General features: G+C 46.1%; 1 protein-coding gene across 1 annotated transcript in view; it reads left to right on the top strand.

Moving 5' to 3' along the window:
• The window catches only part of LOC146833296 (uncharacterized), a 215,256-nt gene extending 192,947 nt beyond the window's left edge, over positions 1 to 22,309 (top strand). The window contains exon 4 of the mRNA XM_085599896.1: positions 21,332 to 22,309. Coding sequence (XP_085456022.1) covers positions 21,332 to 21,674 — 343 coding nt within the window. The 3' untranslated portion in view covers positions 21,675 to 22,309. The remainder of the gene's footprint in view (positions 1 to 21,331) is intronic.
• The last annotated feature ends 2,489 nt before the right edge of the window (positions 22,310 to 24,798 follow it).

Raw genomic sequence — 24,798 nt, 5'->3', positions numbered from 1 at the left:
CTACCCCAATCGTCCTCCTATCTGGAATGGAAACGAGGACTTCTCCGGGTCTCATTTGTAGTTCCCGCGTGGACTAATTGGGGCGATACCCGTGTCCGGTCATCTACGAGGAGCAGCTGTGTTTACATCGTTGTGTGTCTTGGTGCGCATGTGCAGGAGATAGACAAGCGGACTCCGCGCCTGCGTATGTCGAGTATTGACTCCGGCTGGCGTTCTGCTGTTGTCATGGTAATGTGCCTACACAGTTATCAATGGTTCGTACGTATCGCTGAGTAATAGTAGTGTGAGCAGTGTATCTTCACAGTTCGAAGTGGCTAATCTCCCACGGTAAATGCGGCGCTCTATTGTAGGAAGACTGTGTGTTTTTTGAGTTAATGTGGTGCCCGTATATGTACAGTCAATCATAGACTCGTAAAAATCCACGTGCTTAGTGCTGGATGAGTCTCGGGGGCAACGGGGAGAGGGGGGAGAGAATCATAATCACATACCCAACCCCTAATGGAACTGGAAAATTCTGAACACGGGGAATCTCATGATAGAGCGCCCCAGGTTTGCGTTCAAGAGGACCACCAACTTACGGGACCAACTGATCTACACGAGACCCCGCGCGAAGACCAATCGTCAGGAGTCCACGCTATGGTCCCTCCCCGCTGTGAAAGGCCATTACCCATGTGGCTGTTGTAGTGCATGTCCCTTTACCAAACACACTACACACTTGGTGCTGGACAAGATCACGTGGGACCAACGGAGCCACACGAACTGCAACACAAAAAACTGTGTGTACCTCATTACCTGCCCCTGTGCACTTCGCTACGTGGGGATGACCACAAGACAAGTTAAACTGAGGATAAGTGAACATAGGAGTACGATCCGACGGGGGAGAACAGCAACCAGACTAACTAATCATTACATTGAGAAAGGGCATACATGCGATGATATCAAGTGGACAGTATTGGAAAACAACCAACATTGGAATAACAACACCCTACTGCGCAGAGAACAACGCTGGGTACATCGTCTCCGGACCAATGATGTGGGCCTGAACGATGAGATACCATGGACTGAATTATAACCCAGGTTGATGGGATGAGAGTTAAATGATCAGCACACACCCCCACCAACATTATAGCAAGCGCACACCGAGCCACCACATGCCTATGGCCCCCTTTGTCTCTGTAGTATCTCTCCTTGAGTAATTCTGATTTAACGAGGCACTATGCTCGAGCAACTGTTTCCCTGAGTCACCTTTCGGACAGTTACATTGACACTGCGGCACCATCCGCCCCTCTCTATGGGGGTTTGTCGCAGCTAGGAGCACCCAACACACGTAACTCCCCTATCTCTTCCGACGTTTTGGTCAATCGGGCAGGCAGCTACCTGTGAAAACATTAGGGGTTGGGTATGTGATTATGATTCTCTCCCCCCTCTCCCCGTTGCCCCCGAGACTCATCCAGCACTAAGCACGTGGATTTTTACGAGTCTATGATTGACTGTACATATACGGGCACCACATTAACTCAAAAAACACACAGTCTTCCTACAATAGAGCGCCGCATTTACCGTGGGAGATTAGCCACTTCGAACTGTGAAGATACACTGCTCACACTACTATTACTCAGCGATACGTACGAACCATTGATAACTGTGTAGGCACATTACCATGACAACAGCAGAACGCCAGCCGGAGTCAATACTCGACATACGCAGGCGCGGAGTCCGCTTGTCTATCTCCTGCACATGCGCACCAAGACACACAACGATGTAAACACAGCTGCTCCTCGTAGATGACCGGACACGGGTATCGCCCCAATTAGTCCACGCGGGAACTACAAATGAGACCCGGAGAAGTCCTCGTTTCCATTCCAGATAGGAGGACGATTGGGGTAGGTGGTTAAGAGGCCACGCCGGAGCTAAACTGTAAGTAAACGCATGTAAAAGTGCAGAGGAGAGTGGTTGTTTACTCAAAAAATAGTTTATACGAGAGCTCAGACTAGATTTGGAATCATTACTAGTAAGGTTTACTAGTAGTTGCCTGGTATTTATTCCTTCTTTACAGCACTAGAAGGTGTGTACGCTCGTCCCCTAATCTATGGAGCATTATTCTCCCCGTTTTTAGGTGAGTGTTGTAACATACTTGTTGTACTAGCTCTAACGCTATGGACCGACTCACTGTATACCGTATGAGGACTTGTACATCTGTTTTGATCTCTTCCACGGTTAGTGTTTGGACTAATGGGCGACTCCGATCGGTGACGGGTTGTCTTCATTCCAGGTCACTTTCCCTGGTCCAGGCGCCCGGTAGCTTATCGTTGAGACCCCATCACGCCACCACCCGTGAGTGGAGGTGATATCCCTTTTGAATGATTTTACTATGTACTCGTTTTGGAATCCCTTGGACAGGTGAACATACTCTAATACGCAGGATGTTCTCCTTTCTCTTTCTTTCTTTTTATGTTTACCTAGGCTTTTATCCTGGAGCGACTTGACTCTTACACAGAGAGCAGGGCTATCTTGACCTGTACGCCCGGATAGTAACTGTGGGTAGTATCCCTCAGTCCACACTCACTATTATTCTTTTTGGTCCTGAGGAAGCGCCAAGGATCCTTTTTTGGACCATTGGGGCGCGAAACATGTCGACCATATGACCACACACTAGTTACCTAATGGCACATTATTTCCAATAAGGTAACACCTAACCTACGGGTTTTTTAGTATGTCAAGGGTGCTATTTACATTAAACCCTATCACCTTAGTAACCCTTAGACATTTTTAGGCCATCACGTCACTGACACACCCCCATCACCACATGTCTTTTTATTAGGACCCAAACCACACACCCGCATGCACCCAACGGCGTTTTCTCTAAAAGATCTCCGCTAAAGTGACCCTTCGGGGGACCCGTAGGGCATGGCAGCGCCGGCCCGACGAGGAGCAAAACGCCCAATGATGAAGCATGACATCCTTCGGGGTGTGTGAGGGCAACAAGAGAAACTAAGGTATGCCCTCCCCCTTGATCTAGTTTTTTTGGGCCTAATACTAGCCTAGGACTTTACTCTTCCATATTTCTTTCCGAATTGGTCTCTTTTGCCCTTTCCCTCTTTAGGAACAGTGTCTCCATTTGAGTATTATAGACGACACACGGAGCACAGACACTGGACCATAACTAGCTCCGGGCCCCCCCTTCTCTTTGTTGTATAGACATTGATAGCTAGCCCCAGCCCCAGGGGCAGCACTTGAGGGCTTGCTGCAAATCACCTGCTGCTCCTGGCGCCTTTGTTCGCAATAGCCCCCCTCTATACAGCAGGGCAATGGCTTCTGGTGGATATATCAGGGCCAGGCCGTATTCCGCATTGGCCCCCGCTTCTAACATCACACAGGGAAGGTAAAGTCATTGGCAATCAACCCCAGCACCGGGGCACCGCGTCAATGGCCCACAGCACAACTACACCACTCCTGCCATGAGGAAATCTGCAGCAGCCGGGGGGTGTCACACACAAGGTCATGTGTCATTGCGGGAGGGGGGGTCATGCACCTCGCCTCCAGTGCTGGCCCAGCTCCTGAATATGCCCTCTCATCTCGGCAGACCCGCCACGCCAGGGCGCAGTCTCCACAGGCCGCAGGGCAACGGGTATGCAGGTTTTTCCAGATCCACGCCACACGCCGATCGGATCAAACCAAAAGTGGGGTGCTCAAAGCTCAAGGTTTGTACACATTGTGGGTGGGGGGTCACGCACTCAGCGCCGGCCCCTCACCCGAATACATCAGCTCACGTCCAGCCACCATGTCACGCCAGCCGGGCAGTCTGCAAGGCCCCAGGGTCGCAGCAACACTGGTTTTAGTGTTCCGTTGAGCTCACAAGCCAGGCCAGCAGTAATGTACTCGCGGCTCTCTCCGTACGACAGTACACAGGTGTGTATGTCCAGGTGACAGATATAGACCAGGATATTTTGGGTTTTAAGGTCACGGGCTCCAGAGCCGCTTTAGTAGGCGGCCATCTTCGTCAGTTGTCAGCCATGCCCCCCATGTTTTGTATAGTTTTGAGATGAGTCAGAGGCTCCATGTGTCCATGTGGGGCAGAGAGATTGCATAATTGCGGATGACTTGCTTGCGTGAAAGTCTTGATTCCTACTTGAGTTAGAAATGTCAATGTCCATTCCGGTAAAGAAGCTAATTTGGTCCTCAGGGTGGTGGGGGGTGTAGAGAACCGCAGCCATAATTTTCTGTGACAGGACAGGAGATAGATAGTCCAACATTATTGCTAGGTGAGGACGCGCTCCAGCATCTTCCACTAATGTTCAGAAAAAGGGTTTTGGTGTGAGATTTTTCCTGACTGTACCCCAGAGATGACCTCACTGTGGATGCTTTGGCAGTGGAATGGAGCCATCGCGGTATTTTCAGAGGAGGGGAGATTAATCATTGCATCATTAATGAGCAAGAGGCTCTCTGCCTCAGCTGGTACCAAGGTGGAGGGTAATACTTCAACCTCTCTTCCTGTATGGCAAGAAAGAGAGCTCACTTGCAAGGGAAGAACGGATTTGCAGTGTCATTTTCTGAATGGAGTTGTCCTACTAAATATACCACACCCTCCTACACCACCCAGGACAGATGCTGGCAGTGTTTGCTGGCTCGCTCTCCCGGTTGCGGTGAGAAGTTTAGGGCTGATCTCCAGTCATGCCCCCACTCCCAGCCCCTCTTACTTCCTCCCCCAGTGCCTGCACTCACCATGGTACAGAGGGAGGCAAGCTTACGGACTGTCATCAGTGTTTCAATCGCTCCCACGCTGCCACCATCTTGGAAGGAGAAGTCTTAGCCAATGAACGAGCGCTGACGACGGCCAGTCCAGGAGCAGGAGCACTACAGAAAAGCGTCCGGCTGCACAACAATACCTCCGTACGTGTCCGTCGGCTAAAGGAGTCTGCACGACGAGAAGATAGGTTCCGGCCTCTGGGAATAGTTACAAGCAGACAGGTAACACGAGGATAAAATCAGAACGGGTAGCAGATGTATCTGCGGTTGGAAACTGAACAAGCATTGCAATACAATAGGACTCGAATTTAAGCGAGACCTATTGCATTGAAAACGGGAGTGCGGGCGGAGGGCAGGGAGCGAAAAGGCATGAACTACGAGAGTGGGGGGGCGAGAATGCACAGACTGCGGTAGGGGGTCGGTGGGGGAGAATGTACGGGAAAAAAATAGGTACCATGCAACACTCAAAGTAAAGGGGCCAGTAGCCTTGGAAGGATACAAATGACGACATGGTCGTCATGTGGAGAGACTAAGAAGCCTAAAACCAATTGGAAGGCAGCATTTAGGGCCTAAGCCAATGAAAAAGATGGGTGGAGAGTGGGCGGAGCTTCCACGAAGCTTCCAAACTATACTGAATACTGCTCCCACTTTCATTCTAAAACAAAATATAGTTTGCCGACAGCCTTGCATACTTGCTAATAGCATTAACTTTTTAAAAATTTACCTTTACCACTACCTGTTAAGAACAGAGTACTGACCATCTTACGTTTAATATTACACTTAATCTTTACTTCGCTCCCAGGACGCAAAGAGGGTGGAATTCATAATTATCACCCATTGGCTGCCATTAATGAAGAAAAACCTAACCATATTCCCTTAAATCTGCGTATAGCACCGATGCGTTTAGCACATGCCACTTTGAACGCATATGTCCTAGCCATCTTACCATACCAGAGCCTAATTATTGCATCTCTTCCAACATGTGCAATTACATGGTACACCCTCGCCATTTGTGAGAGTAAACAATCGGGCATGACGGATATTTCATCTGTGTAAACCCACACTTCATCCTCTGCGCTCTTCCTGCAGCCTGATTTTATTCAAAATTAATTTTCCTCATTACTTGCCTCGTCCTGCAACTGCCTAATTTCATCCCATGTTTCCAAAGAGGAAAACATCAGGTGGCAATTCGTATTTTAATTTTCGACCCCTCTGTTTATGCCAATCGAATTTTGTGCACAGAAACTTGCTACTTGGTCAGCTTATCTATTACCATTTGTCACATAATCATTTCCTGACTTATGTGCAGAACACTTGACCACCGCAATGCTTTTGGGCAATTGCAAAGCGTCCAACAAATCTTTCACATTTCTGCCGTTTCTGATCGGAGACCCTGAAGAAGTCAGAAATCCCCTTTGCATCCATAATTGTCCAAAATCATGGACCACCTCAAAACCATATTGACTGTCAGTAAATATGGTTACTCTTAGGTTTTTGCCAAATTTACATACTCTAGTCAGAGCTATCAATTCAGCAATATGTACAGAGTTTACCCCTTTTAGACAGGATGCTTCTAGAACTGCAGCCACTGTGCATACTGCATAGGCAGATCACAGTTTGCCTCTTTCATTTCTCAAACATGATCCATCAACAATCACCACACTATCTGATTCTTCCAACGGGGTGTCCTTTATATCGGGCCTTGGTTTTGTGCAAAATTGTCACATCTAAACAATCATGATCTGCTTAATTTCTCACTTTTTCACAGAATGGACTAGGCAATAGTGTTGCAGGATTTATTGTTGTGCATCTTACCACAGTATAATGATCCCCACAGACTCTCTATTTCCCTCTTTCTACACTGCTCCAGCAAAATACAGATAACTGCCTTTCATGTTCTTGGCTCCCTTATCTTGCGAGTATTTTGTTCACAAATTGTGCAGTTTCATTATATTCCTCCCGACGTGTTCACCTGTGTGTGCATGTTTTCACAATTTGTTTCTTTCCCTGTAGCTCAACAGTGGGAACATTCTAGTTTCCTACGCGGTCAGCTGCCAGGCTCATGTGCGCGGTGCGTACATCTAGTGTCACGTGTCCCTTGGAGGCCTCTCAGGATCGGTTTGTTGCTCAAATGGGTCCACCTATTGACATCCTCAATTCCGAGTTGCCATTATAGCACGGAAGATTAAGGGGGTGAATTGGGGGAAGGAAAGGATGGGAACAGTGGGGAGGGAGAAATGTGAAGAAGAAAGGGTAGTTCTAGAAATACTGCTCTGTAAATATTGTGAACAAGGCTACATTGCAGCTGAAACGTGTCGATTTGGCTGTGGGTAAAATAAATAATCATTGAAATTAACCAAGAGAGTGCAGAGGACTTTTCTTCTATGTGTGTGCATATCTATCCTATCTGTCTGTCTGTCTATCTACCTACCTACCTATCTACCTATATATATACCTACCTACATACCTACCTACATACCTACCTACCTACACATCTACCTACCTACATATCTACCTTCCTACCTAGCTACCTCCCTACCTACATATCTACCTACCTACCTACCCATCCACCTACCTACATATCTACCTACTGATCTACCTACCTACCTATCTATCCACCTCCCTATCTATCTACATGCCTATCTATCTACCTACCTGCTTGTCTACCTACCTCCCTACCTACCTATCTGCCTGCCTACCTACCTATCTATCTACCTACCTACCTGCCTACCTACCTACCTATCTCCCTACCTGCCTACATGCCTATCTATCTACCTACCTACTACCGGTCACCATTTGTAAATAAACAAAATCTGGACGTACTTGCATAAAATTAGCTCTTATCAAGATTGGAATTATAAAAGACTAGGAGTTTCATAAACACTAAAAAACATCATAAAGTTGACCATCGCAGCCACAGGACATCAAAGTTTGGGCCTTGGTACAGCCCCTAGGATGAGCAAGAAGGAGGTGGAAAAGGTCTAACTGGAACCTCGTGAGCAGGAATCTGTCCTGCGAGTTTGAGTCCCAGTAAGTAAGGCTCCGCCGAATTAGTAGTGTTTAACATAACAAATCGGAGTACACTAGGCTTTAGGAGCTCCCTCTCTTCCCTTGCCATAACTAACCCTGGGCGTAGTTTGTGAAGTAGCACTACGCGTAGTGCACTTCGCACTATGCGAGCTACGCGTAGCTTCGCAAATTGCGTGGTGCACTGTGCAAGATGCTGTTCGCACTGTGCAATCAGTGCAAACTGCATCTTGCACAGTGCAGTCCGTCGTTTTCTGCCGCTCGAGTAGATTTCTACTCGAGCGGCCGCTTTCTCAACGCGGACTGGTAGTTTCTCATCGCGAGCGGTCGCGAGCATACGCGACCACTTGCAATGAGAAACCTGACCTCCCCGCGTTGAGAAGCTCGCAGGGAGGTTTATTTTCCACGCTCACGATCGGCAACTTGATGTTGCTGATCGCGAACGAGAAAGTCTCACCGGGATGTCATTTTGCTTGCTCGCGGTCACCAACTTGACATTGAGGACCGCAAGCAATCAAAAATAGACCGCTACGCGTGTTTGCACTGTGCGATTCGCGTAGTGCGAAGTAGCGCAAACTTAGCAAACTACACGATCGTAGCGTAGTGCTTTGCCCAGGCTTAGCCATAACCCTCTGCTCCATGAGGCTCGCCTTTATGGGGTTCAGATCTCCCTTGGTTACCTGATCCGGGTTAGTAAAAAGATCACGTCTCCCCACGCCCGTTAAGGTCTCTTCAATATACTTCAACAATGGTGTTCGTGTGGCGTGGTCAAAGGCCAGGCAATCATTTAGGATGAGTTTGTTTAATGTTGTCCCCTTACCTGCCCACATTTTTAACTACAATATGACGGGCGAATCACTATCATATCAGTTACCTATTTCATACCAAGCTCCACATGTATTGAGAAGGATGGGGTGCCTTGAGGAACTGATAGGAGCCGTCTCAAGAACTTATTTTCCACAATTTGGAGTTCCTTTGTGTTAGTATGCCCCCAAATTTCACTGCCATATAATACCTTGGTGAGACACTTGGCGCTGTATAGATTTAATAAAGCTCCCACAGGTCTTTTCCCCAATCTGGTTGAAAAGTTAAATATGGCTGTCATTTGTCTGGAAAGATCGTTCCTCTTACTGGTAAGTTGAGGCCCCCATTTCACTTTCCAATCCAATAAAACTCCTAAATAAGAGGAAACGCTTGTTATTGGCACGATAGATGACCCTACCATAAAGGTGTATGGCCTACTAGAGCGGGCCCCTATTTGCATAATAAAAGACTTTGCGTTGTTAACCACAAGATCCTGCTCCCGCATAAACTTGACAAAGGAGTTAATTAACCTCTGTAACCCCAATTCTGCGCTGGCCATCAGGACGGTGTCGTATGCATTCAGCAAGATGGGAAGGCCAAGCCGTCCTGCCTGCGGGAAATCCGCCCTGGTCTCTAGGAGGGTATTCTTTAGGCCATTGAAGTATATATTGAAAAAGAAAGGGGCTAGGAAACCCTGTCTTACCCCTCTCCTGATTGGAGGCATGAAGGCCTTATGCTTGTTCCCTGAGTAAGGCACAGCCGCCCTGGTGTCTTGATGAAGATCTTGTAGGAAAAGGTTTATTTCCTTATCTGCACCAAGGAGAGCAGGGTCTACCACAGCCTACTTCTCTTTGCGCAATCAAATGCGGAAGAAAGGTCATGAAAGCCAAGAAAACAGTACCAGTGCGGGCAACCGTGTACTTATTCACTATCAAGAAGAGGTTCAGACATTGCTCTGTGGTTGAGCGACCGGAGCTAAACCTGTATTGGGTGTCTGACAAGATGTTCTCTGCGGCACAGGTGGATAATCTATATAACAGGTTTCGTCCAACCACTTTGACCACAGAGTCCAACAGGGAGATGGGCCTATAACAGTGTGTGCTCTCTCTGTTCCCTTTTTTAAAAACCAGGACAATGGTGGAGGTGGCCCATGAGGACGGGCAACCCGCTCTGACAGCCGCATTAATAACACCAGTAAGCACCGGAGACCAGAACTCTTAGTTGGACATTTAAAGGTCGGGCAAGATGCAGTCCGGACCGGGGGCTTTATTTCACATGATACCTGCTATTCCTCACCTCTTCTTCTGAGACCGTTAGTACAGACCTTTCATTTACTCCCCTACTAGATAATATCTGGGTTGTGGTACCCCCGAACATACCCTCGAAGTGGCTGACCCAGTCATCCTCTGTGATGTGCGCATCAAGAGCACTAGCAGGCTCTACTCCCAGGATTGGGCTGTTAAATATACCCCACAACATGGTATTGTTCCTAATGGTATTAGGCTCCATTAGCTTTCCCCAAGCCTCCTCCTTCAAGATATCTAAGTTTTTTAGGGCTGTTTTATACCGTGTTCTACGGGTTCTAACTGGTCCTCTGTCTCGGGACGGCATGCAGGGCCGCCTTGAGGGACTAGCTGCACAAGAACATGTTATATCAAACCATTTTGGGGCCTTGTCTTGTAGGGTATTCGGGGTGGAGATCGTCAATAGGTCAGCAATGGAGCAGTAAAAGGATTCAAAAGCTTTAACTACTTGTATGTCCTGGTACCTTAGGACCGCCACACAGATTGGATTTCCTCTTGGCATTTGGCTAAGATAGACTTGTGGAAATGGACGGGGGTAATCTGTGCCCATTCAAGCCTCCTGCCTCCATTTGTGGGCTATAGGGCCACCCTGCCCCTATTCCCCTTCTTAAGACTAGGGGTTGGCGGAATTTGCGTAGTCGCGCTACGCAAAGCTCCACGAAACGGTAAAAAATCTCCACGAGCACGCAAAAGTTCCGTGAACACGCGGAATTGCTTATTCCGCCCGTTCTCGATGCTTTTTTCTTGTTCGCGAACGCTGTTTGCGTGCTCGGGGAGAAATATCTCACGATCACACATTTTGAAAGCGTGAACAAGCAAAAAATTCCACGAAGCCACGGATCGCGAAATTTTGGAAATTCCCCATTCTCCGCAGTACGGGAAATTACCCAAATTCCGCAAATTCAGCGAGCGGAACGGAAGTTACCGCCCAGGACTACTTACGACCTAGTGCAAGCCAACTAGTTTTAAGGCACAGGGGACTGTTATCACTGTAAATACTTGAATTAATTGTGAAATCTAATATTAGTTGGAATATAGGGGTGGAAACAAGAATTAAATCAATGAACAAGTCCTTACCATGTCTTTTAAAATTTGGTGTGTGTGTGCTCTGGGCAGGGTCCAAGTTTTCCATCGCAAATTGTAAATCAAAGTCACATGATAAGGCGTTTAAAAGGTGCCCTGCCTGTGATGTTCAAAATGCCCTCCTGAGTAGTGTGGGCAGTCAAAAACCCCTAAACGCTGAGCTTGTGGATCCCCACAAAGGTGAACATTAAAATCACCAACCAACCCGATGTTAGGGGTGTAACTAGAGAAAGTACTAAAACTATCCAGAAATTTGCCGAGCGATGTTACATGTCTCAGGGAGGTAGGAAACGGCATTATAAAAATTTTAAAGTAACAGGCTGGTGGACCCTCGTGAGAAAAGCAAGGCCTGCAGGCATTGATTATCAGTGTTCAATTCAGCAATTCCACTCTCCAGCTTACGAGATCCATAGACCACGGGGGCTCACGGTTGAATCCCTGGTGCCTGTGGCAGATCTGCTCAGCACCATGTGACTCTGAGAAATCGCTTGCTTAATCTTCCAGATGGCCCCCAGCCCCTTGACACCTTCGGCTAATTGTTCGTGCTTTACAAATACTGGATTTACATTTTATGTTCCAGGAGATGAAGAAGAGGTGTGTTGTATCCCTGGAATGGAGGCCCGAAATTTCTCATTGGTTTGTATGATCCGGGCATCAAGAAAAAGTCACAGGCAGGGACCCTGGTCCTCCCAGTCAATCACTGTTCTCAAGGGGGCCCAGGGGGGGGTGAAGGCATTAAAAGGTAGAACAGGGGACTGGATCTGGTGCCACTCGTAGGATGCAGTACTCAAGAGTCTCCTCGGGAACAATGGATTTTGTGATGGCTTCTTTTACAGACCAATGTTCCCGTCACCAAGTGGAAGGGCCGTAATCGAGGTGGCTGGGCCTGTTGGAGCACTAGCATTAACCGCCTAGAGAATTCTTTCTGCTAGATGGGGTTGATAAAAGTTAATAATCACACCATCACTATCATTGCTCTTTTTCGACCCTCCTATCCAGGCCACCCGTCGTACCATGATGTTTCTCACCACCCTATATCCCAGAGTTGTATTGCTATTTAGCCAGTGCTGGGCTTTACTTTTCAATTGGTGAAAAACTTCGATGGAGCCTGGTTTCAGCACTGGAACATTTCCCAGGACTACTACATATGGTGTTGCTTCGGGAGGTAGGTGGATGTAGTTTGGGCCTGCACGCTGGCTATCCAGCTCCTCTGTTGCTGGGATAGAAGCCTCACATCCAGCGATTTCCCTCTGTGCGAACTTGTTACCACCTTGGTTTTCCACACTCCTTGTCGCCTGTGGATAATCCCTTGAAGGGGGGGTAGGGGCGGCCTGGGATGAAGAGTAGTGATTTGGGTAAAGCTCCTACACAGAGAGTTAATAACTGCACCTGCTAGACCAACCTCCCTCAACACTGCCTTCATGGTAGATTGGTACTGGACCATGTTAACACCATGGTCTGGGGGGACTGTTTGGGCGACATCGGCTATATTATTAGCCCTGCGGTTCTGTTGGGACCAAGAGGAGCGTTCCCTCAATTATAGTAAAGTTGTTTGATGGGTTCCAGTTTAGTATCCAGACCTTCCAAAAGAGTCCCCACACCAGGCTTCCAGCATTGCTGCCAACAGGTCTTTCGACAGAAGAACTGTTCCCGGGAGGTTTGGAGTTAAAGGAGCTGCCTGAAGACATTTTTCCTTGGTCTCCACCGTTGTGCGTTTAGCCCCGGCACCCAGTCCTCTGACAGGTCCCTCCTGAACATCCTTTTGGGAGACTACTGTTGCCACTTCAGGGTAAGTTGCCAACTAGCAATCTCCCAGCAGAAAGACAGGCGCTGGATGTGCCTTGCTAAATCCCCCTCCCCCTCCTGGATTTCAGGGCTTGTATTTTGTCCGGGGGAAGGTAGCACAGATGTAGTCAGCTCTCCCTGTTCCACAGTACTTAACAACGAGGTGCCAGAACCCCTGGTACTTCCGCCAAGTTTAGAGATGCGTACTCCTCAGAGGAAGTGATGGCCCTTAGAAGTCTAGGAGACATTGTCTGTCTTCACTATATGGCGGCTGATAGCGGGCGAAGGGGTTGCAGGAACTGCGGCTTCCTGCTGACACCGGGTGGGGAAGAAAGGGGAAGAGTGGAAGCATTGAGAGCTGTTAGTGTCCCTTTACTCTGTCTTTCCCTTAAATGTCGATCGCTAAGCAAACACAGTTTAGAAATCCATGATCTCCTTATGGACCAAAAACCGTCTGGGTTATTTCTAGTCGAAACCTGGCTTAATGCGATGTCTGCCCCGTATATCCTGGATGCTTCACCTGAAGGCTATGCTATCCTTAGGGTGGATAGGTCCGGGCAGAGGAGGGGGGGGGCTTGCCATGATATTCAGGAAAGAATTTCATCTAAAGATGTCTATACTGCCGATGTCTAGCTGCTAAGCAACGTTTTTTAATTTGGCCATCACTAGTGAAAAATCAGCTGTAGGGCTTCCTTTTTACAGACCCCCTGGTTCAGCAAGAGCTTTTATTGATGAGCTTTTGAAAATACTGCCCCCTACGCTATCCGCTACCCCAATTTTTTTCTCTTGGGCGATCTGAATCTTCATTTAGAAGATAAAGAAAGTAAAGAATCTGCGGAGCTGACCCAAGGACTATAGGCAATGGGTCATAATCAATTGGTCCATACTCCCACGCACAATAGGGGGCATATGTTGGACAATACTATTACTAACAGTACGCAGGTAGATGCCGTGTTACCTGTTCCTGTAGTTTGGTCCGACCATTATATTCTCCCTTTCTGGATCATGAACCCTGGAAAGGTCCTCTGCAAGCAGGGAAAGTGGTCTGAGCCCATGATGGTTCTGAAATGGGCCACATTAACCCAGGATAGTTTTGAGGAGAAACTGGCCTTTAGTACCCCTGATTTAGGGGTCGAAACCCGGATAGCTGAGTACCTAGTTTCCCGCTGGATCCAGGAGGCTGTGGACTCCTTCATACCCTTGAAACCATGCAAAAGCACTCGTCTGACAGCTTCTGCAAAATGGTTTTCAGAAGAATTGGCGCAATTGAAAATGGGATGTAAGCGCCTTGAACACCAGTGGAGGAAGAGCTACCTGGATGAAAACAGGCAGAATTACCTAGGGGCTTTGAAGTTTTACCACCATCAGTTTTTGGAGAGTGCGGATGGAATATTATACAAAGCAAATTGAGCTAGCTAAAAATTCCACAAAGAACATCTTCCAGGTTGTGAAACAACTGTCCTCTTTGGAACGTGTGACTGCTGCACTTCCTACTTCTACGGATCATTGCAATAAGGTCGCAGAATATTTTATGGGTAAGATAGATAAAATATGTGCCACCTTTCCGGAAAGAAGCAGGAATTTTGTCCCCGCTCCTGTTGTGGAGGCCCCCTGGACCAAGGATAAGTTTGTCTTTCATCCTCCTGTTGAAAGTGAGGTTCTAAAGTTGATGGAGGTTGTTAAATCAGGGTCGCCGTTGGACCCGGTTCCCCCAAAATGTTTGTGGTGAGGGAAGAAAGCTATTACTCTGGTTCTTACAACACTACTGAACATGTCCTTTAGCACAGGGCAGGTACCCAGCAATTGGAAACACGCTACCGTCTCTAGATCCCGCTCTCCCGGAAAATCTGAGACTGATCTCTCTGCTCCCCTACGTTGCAAAAATTGCGGAGAAACATTTAAATGGCTAACTGTCTATGTTCTTGGAAAAGAGACGAGTCCTCCTAGATGCCCAGTCCGGCTTTAGGCCACTTCATAGCACAGTCAGCCCTTCTCCTGGCAGTGGAAGCACTGAGATCCACAGCCGATGAAGGAATGACAACTGCTATGATACTTCTAGACCTGAGTGCTGCGTTCGACACGGTCTCCCACTGCCTTCTGCTGGAGAGGCTGCGGGAGGCCGTGGTCGATGGCGGCACATGGAAGTGGGTGAAAAACTTCCTGCAGAACAGATCCTTCTAGGTTCTGCAACAACCTTTTAATTCTAGAGTCTGTTCTCTGTCGCATGGGGTGCCGCAGGGTTCGGCTCTTAGCCCCACCCTGTTTAATATCTATAGGCGCCCCATGGCAGATATTGTATTGAGGCATGGGATAAAGCTGGTGTCATATGCCGATGACACTCAGCTGATTGTTACTCTGGAGCAAAAGGAGTCTGGAATGGCATCTGATTTTAAGGTCTGCTTGGATGAGCTTGTAGACTGGATGAAATATAGCTGCCTCCAGCTGAATGTGGGGAAGACAGAGGTGATGGTAATTGGAAAACAGCACTCTTTGGTCACAGCGATGGTGGCCAGAGGAACTGAGACTACTCCAGCCCGAAAGGAAAGGTCAAGAATTTGGGGGTATGGTTTGTTGAAAATCTGTCTTTCTCTGAGCAGATAACAGCTGTGGCCGTAGCCTGTTTTGGCATTCTTAAAATTCTACATAAAATAAGTGACCTACACCCCCCTTGACACCAAAAGAACTATTGTACAGGCTCTAGTTACATCTCACCTTGATTACTGTAACATATTGTACCTAGGGGTGACCGCTAGAAATTTGAATATATTGCAGAAGCTCCAAAATGCTGCAGCTCGGCTGATTCTGAATATCCCTAGGCTGGCCATGGTGGGGGAAGCTCTGAAGAAACTTCATTGGCTCTCAATACAGGCCATAGTTACTTTTAAGGCCCTATGCTTTGGTCATAGGATCCTTAATCAGAAGGGGCCGCGAGTCTTGCTCCCCCTCCTCACAGTATATCGGCCCGCACAGGACTTGAGATCGCTGGGCTCTGCTAGGGTGATTGTGCCGAGGGTACGGAAGGTTCAAGCTGGAGGGAGATCCTTTGGCTTCCTGGCAGCTAAGGCTTGGAACGACCTGCCTGTGGATCTCAGGATCTGCGTATCGGAGTCTCTGTTCCAGAATTTTTTTTTAAACCTGGTGCTTCCCACACCCTCTCGGTGGACGGAAGTAATGTTTTGACCTCTAATGCTTGATAGTCATACGGCAGGAAGGGCGCTAGTTCGGGGCAGTTGTTGGGGTTTTGGTGATGTTCTAGTGTGGGGACACTCTGTTGGAGTAACCAGGCGCTCTACAAGGTAAACAATAATAATAATGAGGCCTGACCAGATACCAGGGTATTAGAGCGGGTACATAGTTGGTGTACTGGCGAGCAAGAGAGACGACTAAATACCAACTCAATTTCCTTGTCAAGGACCCCTGCTGCTCTCTTCAGGAAACAGTCTAGGGTTGAGGTTAGAGGGTCCAGTTGGGTTAATGTGGTGGTCTTCCACTTCCCCATGGTGCCGGGCTAGATAGGGAAGGAGTATTTTTAGCCAAGCAAACAAAGCCTCCTATGTCAAGACTAGCAGGAGTTGTTACAATGGCTGAGTCAAGGGGTGAACCAGAGCCTTCCGGATAGTCAAAGATGAATGTAATAATGGACGAATTGTAACAAGGGTTAAGGAAACCATGCTTGCAGCAATTAAAAAGCGGCCCCCTTCCTCATTGGCTGCACATGGTCCTCGGCAGGCAAACGACCCCCCAGTTTACCTTTGTGCATCGATTCTGATGATCCTGGTCCTGGTTCTAATCCAAATCCGGAATCCTTAATGCGTCCTAGACTCAGTTTCCCCGCTGTAGCTACCACAAGCCAAAAAAGCCAAGAGCGGTGGCCCAGCCCGGCCTCCTTTGGGCTCTGACGGGTGCAGACTGGCCCACCCATGGCCTGGGCTTTGCCCTGGCGCAGCCCGGGCATGCCCGTGCACGTCCCACACTGCGGGAAGCCCTGGCCCCTTTTCAGCACCTACGGGTGTGTGCGGACTTTAGGCTGTGGCACTCGGGCTGCGGGAATGTTGGGAATTAGAGTCCTCCCCAACAGCAGGCAATAACAATAGTCAACGCGCTCCCAACACTCAACTTGCAAAGAGCTGATCATTGCTCCTCCATCTGAGGTTAAGATACCGGGTGAACTGAGAAGAGAGCACCTAACATTCAGCACTGAGGAAACATCACAGGCACTGAAGCTATTGAAAAAAAAAGTCTCCTGGATTAGATGGCATTCCTGGGGATATGTATCTATCGCATCCTGAAGTCAAGATGCCATACATGTTAAGCAATGCATTCATGAGGGAGGATAGGGTCCTGATGCTGAGACTTGTTTACACTGACACATATGCTAAGGTGAGGAGGAACTAGGGTGAGGATCATACGATCCAGATCCCTATAAAGTGTGGTGTCATACAGGGTTGTGTGCTGCCTCCCACTCAGTATCTGTATAAATGGAGCAGTAGACTGTCTTGTGACGGCAATCATGGTGCACCCAAGCTATGTGGTCTTCCTGTCCCAATTTTAATGTTTGTGGACAATACCCTACTTTTATCAAGAACCCCGATGGGTCTGTAGGCTGAGTTGGTTTCTTTTGCAGCCTTTTGTGGAATCAAGGGACTTGAAATAAATCCACCTAAATCGAAAGTCATGGCAATAAACCCACACATCTTTACAGGGCAAAATGGTTTTAGGGGTGTTGACAGAGCAAGTGAAGCACTTTGATTATCTAGGAATAAGATTGATCGATAATATGGTCGGGGACTGAAATTGGGAAAGTAAAATCTATCTCTACCAAAGGGCCTGAGCCATTGAAAGGAAACATAAGGCTTCTTCAGGATAACCTATTTCCCCAGCCCTCACTTGGGGGGCTGGGGAAATAGGAGTGACAGCAGCAAGATATGGTGTTGGACTACCAACTGTCAAATATTTACACTGGTTGTAAACAAATACATTACGTCCCTGCTCAACTTACCCATAAGCACACCCCATAGATTTGATATGGCCCTTTAGAACATCCACCAGGTGACATCCATAAGACCCTTACTATACTGGGTACGTCTCTGGACTTCAGAGGAGTTGTAACCTTATAGGGAAGCTTTGGTGGAACTCCTTTCATTAGCTACTGAAGCACGCATTCCGCTGCTCAGCTATATGAAATATAAACGGATAGGGATGGAATGGAAGGGATATGGGCCTCGCCAGGAAGCATCGGGAAAGGTGTTATCCAGGAAATAAAGTCAGGTTACTGGAAACTTGTGCTAATGTTGACATGGAGCGACCAGTTTGAGGATAGCATAACGGGACAGTTCCTTAGGCATAAGTGCTATCGAAGCTACTATTGAGATTTGGACAGAATTGATCCACTACAGAATAAGCAACTTTATGTAAAATTTAGAATGGGCAGTCTGGCCTTGAATACTGTTACAGCCTAATAGGGAAAAGCAGGCCAGGTATCAACTGATTACCCACATTGTCCATCTAAAAAAAGATGGAAGCACATTTATTTCGTTTCTGTGCCAAATACAATAGACCTGGTAAAAAATGGATTATCGTACTATGCAAGGTATTGGGGTTAGCAACTGCTGGAACACTTTGAGAATTCTGAACATCAATACAAGCGAAATGTTCATCCTTGCGTTATCTCGATTTTTGCTGTGGGCATGGAAATTGAGAGCAAAGTACGCCCTTGTGTAGGCTTGTGTCAGAACACCCAAATAAAACTGTGCTAGGTTTGTATATAGTAAAATAGGTTGCCCATATATGGCTCTGGTTTGGTTAATATGTTGGGAATGAATATTGCTTCCCATGACCATAGGTGGCTAAAGGACGACTGTTTTATTCTTTTATCGGTTTTAATTATTTGTATTTATAACTTTAGATTAGAATCATTTTATTGTTTTGCGGATGAATTTGAAGTGAATGTTTTATAGAAGTATTGATTGTTATGTGTGAGATGTACTTTATGGCATTTAAGCCAAAATAAAGATATTATGATGATGAATGCACTATAGCCTTCCTAAAGCTGAAAGATAAATTGTGCTAAGCACCAGCTCTAGGAATGCCAGATTATACCGAAGTTTACTTTATTTTGCAATGAAAAAGATGGGTGTGCACTCAGTGTTAACACTAATGCATGGAGGAGCCCGAAGAACTCTGCAATACTTTTTAACCATCCTTGACCCGGTAACATCAGGACTCCCCGGCTGCTTGAAGGCAGTGGCCGCAGTGAGTGTGAGTCTGGAAAAGAGCAAAAACATGGTCTTGGGACATCCTTTAATTGTCATGGTACCACATTCAGTTGCATTGTTGCTGACCTGAACGTAAAAGCAGTATCTGACACACAGTAGACTCAGCCAATATGAACAAAGTTTGCTTGATCCAGATAATGTATCCATCAGGCGCTGTAATATTAAATGTCTGTACCTGGTACCTGAACTAGAAGACAGAAATAATGATTTTGATCATGATTGCCTAAGTGCCACTGAACTATGCACAAAACCAAGTCCTGATATGAAGGATGAATCTTTAAATCGAGCCCGACTATGTCCTGTTTGTTGATGGTTCATGCTTGCGAAGTAATGAAGGCACACTGAGAGCAGCATATGCAGTGTGCACCATAAATTGTGTGATCGTTGCCTCTTGGGTCCAATCTCTTTTCTCCGCACACGTTGCTGAGTTAATTGCCCTTAGCCAAGCTTGCAGTTTAACTGCACAATTGAGTCACCATCTTTACAGCAGTATTGTTTCAGTGTAGTGCATAATTTTGGGCAATTGTGAATGCAGAGAAGGTTTTCGACTTCCACAGGATCACTGATCAGACATTGAAAGAATGTGAAGGATTTGTTCAGTGCATTGCAGCTTCCCAAATAAATTGCTGTGATGAAATACCCAGGGCAATAAACAGGCAGTGGATACGTTGTCATAGGCAACAGTTACGCTGACTCAGTAGCTAGGTACTGTGCTTAGCTGGCATGCACAATTAATGTAGGATTTACAGTAAATTATGGTTTAACAAGCAGATCTGAGGAAGGAAGTGCTTTATCAATAATGATGGAAATAGCAGATACCTAGGAAGATTAAAGAGAGTACAGGAGATGTGACAGAGGCTGAACAGAGTGGGTGAAACGGTGTAGGTTGTACAAAACATCTAAATGACATTTGGATGTCAGAAGACGGGAGACCAGTGTTGCCAGACAGCTTGTTTCCAATGGCTAGGCACAACCAAGGATACACACATTTAGAGAGAGATGCGATGGTGAGGCTTTTCCAACAAAGTTGGTTTAATCCTAGATTTTGAATGAATGCTGTTGAAACTGCAAGAGATGTGTCACATGTCAACAAATAAATGTAGGTAAAAGGACACCAGTTTGAAGCACTCACCTATGTCATATCATCATGTGGTATTTTTAACACACTACAGATGGATTTTATTGTGATTCCTGCTCATATTGGGCTGAGATATATCCTTGTGATTATCTGTGTATTCTCCAGATGGGTAGAAGGCTGCCCCACAAGGAGACATTACAGTCTCACTGTCGCCAAACTGTTGTTATGTGAAATCATACTAAGATTCGGAATGTCTGTACTTCTTGAGTCCGATAGAGGAAGCCACTTCAATGACAAAGTGATGAACATGTTGTGCGCTGCATTACAGATTGAACAGAAGTTACACTGCAGTTACAGACCAGAAGCGTCAGGCATAGTTGAACAGATGAACGGAACGATAAAATACAGATTGGCAAAAGTATGTACTTTGACATCACTGAAATGGCCATATGCGTTACTATTGGTATTGTTATGTGTTCATTGCATTCCAAATAGGAAGACCGCTTTTTCAGGGATGCATGCACAATTAAAAAGGACAACCAAATACAAAAGCTATGACTAAGACATCTCTAGAAGGATTATATTTATTCAGTGATTGGATGTCACTGTTGGGCTTAATGTGGATGTGATGTACTCATGGTTCTTAACTCTAGTCTTTTTATGTAAAAGATGTGTACTAGTATTGTATTATACTTTATTGTTGTTACAAAAACTATGACACATTCATTATAAAACATGAATTTGTTTGTCCTTTGTCCTTGTTTGGGGGCGAAACTTGTTGGTTGCATCTGTTTGTTATACTTTCAAGACTGAAAGAGAGGAAATACAAAAAAAACACTCAAGCAACATTGGACTCTTCAAATAGAGTTGGAAATGGCTTTAATAGTTGATTTGATGTTAAATTGACCTTCCTTGCTTATGTGTTGCCTCTCAACTGTTGTGTTTCTTCATGTATGATTTGTGACCATTTGGCAGCTGGTCATTTGAGGAGAGCAATACTCATCCTTAGAAATGTATTTGTGACTTTATTAGGTGGTGCAGTGATTGAGCTTACCTAGCTGCCCCTATCTCTTCAGATAGGAAGACAGTAATGTCCATGCATGAAATACTCATGGGCAGCACCCTGAGATTACCTGTTGTCCATACAGACATCATATTGACTATCTACAGATGATAATATTATCTACTGTAAAGCCATCCCTTATGTGGTTTGTTCTGCCTCTCACCAGGTTTCAGCTAACGCACCAGATCCTCATCAAGAAGTGCCACAACCCCAATCCTGGAAATTGTGTTGTTGACAAAAAGCGTGTTCGGAAGACGTGTCTTGAACCCAGATGGAAAGGCCCCTACCAAATTCTACAGACAACCAACACTACTTTGAAATATGCCAGAATGCCACACTGGATTCATGGCACACACAACAGAAGAGTCAACAATCCGGAAGAAGCGTCACTGGTCTATGATCCTGAGAGAAGAGCACTAGTGGTTGCACCACCGGTAGAGGGACCAATCCAACCTGTAGCACCTGCAGGAGCACAAACAGGAATAGGAGCAGAAGTGCGAGAAGAATGAAGTAGTAAAGACGAAATACAAGTACAAGTACCTGAAATAACACAAGTGGGATTGAAGCCTCTAATGGTGAAGAAAAGAAGACTGAAATAACAGAGCCATGAGTAGAACAAGATCCTGTTGAAGGAAAAAGCTTCAGAACAAAGACAGTGTCGAAAAGCTGAGTGGCCAAAAATTTCAAGCAAGGAAAGGCCAAAGAGGTGTCTGTCTATGGCACAAATCCCAGATGTAGTGCTTAAGGAAAGTGAGACAGACGAACAGAGCTCGCTTGATCCAAATTGACAATCTTTGAGAAGATCCCGAAGGACTTGAGTGCCTTGCCTTTGGTTGATTTGTCCTATGTGAATCCTGTACTGTAAGACCCTCCCTGGAAAAAAAAAAGATGTCACTATTTGTCTACCAAATCCATTGAAAATTCAAAAGTGATCTCTCACGCTAAGTAAGAGCAGTTCTAAATTATACCTATCAGTTGTTTGTTATTTTTGCTCATTGTTTTACAGAAGACTGACCTAGGCCCAAGAAGAAAGTTACAGAAGAATAGGGATAGCATTTTAGAAGAACAGAGTAGTGATAACAAATGTCTATTAGGGAACTGCTGAAGAACAAAGAAAAAAAATCCTCAAAAGCTAACTACTGACATAGAAAGATGGGTTACATTAAAAGACATTTAAAATGTATTGTGTGATTTTCGTAATAACAGTGATCATGAGCTCTATAGTATTGATAGGATTGTATTTAACTCCTGATCCAGAGTCTCCTAGAATTAATGCCATAAGAATTTTAGAGATAACGCTTTCACTAAAACCTTTACACATTTTAGGAAAGCGGCTTATTCCACTAATGTACATTCTAGATTAGTTCAAGAATATACAAATTATTTAGGTGTTAAGGATTTCTGTGTTTGTGCACCTTTGCTGGCTGACTTCAGTTTTAGAAGATGTAACATACTGTCATATTACTTTGTCATATGCAAACTCCTGTAGTATTTTGCTTTTAATACTATATTCAATAGGACATACTCAAACTAGGATATAGTGCTGTCACAAGTGCCACTGATAAACAGCATGAATTTACACCGCAAAGGAAAACTATGGACACTGCTTGGTATTATTTCTTTCCTCACTTCCATATAAATAGTGTAAAAGCTTATAAAAAATATTTTGACTTGCTTAATGCATCCCAAAGAAAAAGCTTATATTATGGCCCTAAAGGAAAGGTACATGAAAATGACAGACTGCAGACCGAAAGGAAGATGTGTTTGAAAATGCATAGAGGAAAGAGGAGAATGGATTTAGAAAGAAAACGATTTATCCAAAACTCAAAATATACAGCCGACACAAGGAGAAAGTTTGTTTTTATAAAAGGACACAGAAAAGAATGAGTCCTATAGTCAGGGGTTCCTACTTTATACCCAATGAAAGGGTGGGACAAACTCTGGGGACCCACCCATGTTAGGGTCAGGAAAGAGGGGTGGCTACACCCATTTCCTTTGTCCATTTTCATGCCAGAGCAGAGACTGAGTGCCCCTGCAGCCAGTTTGAGCTGGACTATGCACAGGGACACCAAGTGTGCCCCCAGTGCAGACTTCAAAGCACTCTTGGGGTGCCCCCACCCAGCCCCAATACACTAAAGCCTGTCTGGGAGGTGGCCACACCTCCCTGTGACAGGAAACCTATTGTCTAGCCTCCCCTGCTGGAGTTTCATCCAGCAGCAGAAGGGCAGACTTGTGTCTGTGGCTGCAGCATCCATTTTGGGATGCCAGGGTTCTGTAAAGCTGGTACCGGGTATACCGGTGGTGCCATGTTGCTCCCTCTAGTAGGGTGGAATCATACCTCCCACACCAGTTATTGGTGTGAAGGAATGATTCCAAGGTGTTTGACACCAAACATGACATGGTTCCATGCAGCCATTCCAAAGTTAGCATTTACCATTTGGTTATAATGCACGTAAGAGTATATGGTTTGGCTCATTCACAAACAACCCCGGAATAAAGGTTCCGAGAGCTGCAGAGGGGCTCTGCTCTCACATGAAACCCAGCACCCTGCCTTCAGGACTGTTAAGGCCTGCCATAGGGGTGACTGATAGGTTTACATGTGCAGTGATATGGAGAGATATAGGTAATCTATATCTCACGAAGGGGTGCATACACCACCTTACACAGGCTGCTGTAGCAGACCTGTAGTGTCATTTTGAATGGCTTCCCAGGGGTGGAATAATACATGCTGCAGCCCCTGCTAGGCCTCTGGGGTACATATGCCCTGGGTACATAGTCTACCATATACTAGGGACTTATAAAGGTACCCCAGAATCCAATCTGGAGTGTACCTAAAATACATGGAATCAATTAAGAGAGGAAGCAACTAGGCTGTGGTCCTGGATAGCAGGGCCCCAGCCAGACTAAATTCGAAAAACAGTGAAGCATCAACAAAAAGTGGGGGTAACTATAAAAAGTAGATCCTACACAACCCCCCGCAAACGCAGGACATGAAACTAACCTTGACCAGTTGAGTTTAGTGTAAATATCTGGAGAGTCCATCTGCATTTGCATGGTTACTCCCAGGTCTATGTTCCACTGTTTAGTCCATCCCCTGTAGGGAAATGGACCACCCCAACAGTTTGGGGTTTCCCCCTTCATCTGTTTTAGCCATAAGAGGGGCTTATGGTCTGTCTGAACAATGAAGTGAGTGCCAAACAAGTATGGCCTCTACTTCTTCAGAGCCCAAACCACAGCAAAGGCCTCCCTCTCAGTGGCTGACCAACGTTTCTCTCTGGGGGCAGCCTTCTGCTAATAAAAGCTACTGGCTGATCCTTATCATTCAATTTTGATAACACTGCCCCTACCCCCAACTCAGATCATATGTTTGAACAATGAATTGCTTGGAGTAATCAGGGCTTTGCAGAATGGGAGCACTGCACATGGCTTGCTTCAGGTCATCAAATGCCTTTTGACAGCTAACTGTCCACTGAAATTTCTTTGGCATTTTCTTAGAAGTTAAGTCATTCAAAGGGGTCACTATGGATCCATAACCTTTGACAAATCTCCTATAGTACCCAGTCAGGCCCAATAAAGCTCTGACATGAGTCTGGGTGGTTGGAGCAACCCAGTCCATGATGGTCTGGATTTTGC

This window comes from Triturus cristatus, chromosome 4_2, assembly GCF_964204655.1.
Source record: "Triturus cristatus chromosome 4_2, aTriCri1.1, whole genome shotgun sequence".
NCBI lineage: Eukaryota > Metazoa > Chordata > Amphibia > Caudata > Salamandridae > Triturus > Triturus cristatus.
Note: the sequence above shows the minus strand (reverse complement) of the source record. Positions and strands in the feature narration are given on the sequence as shown.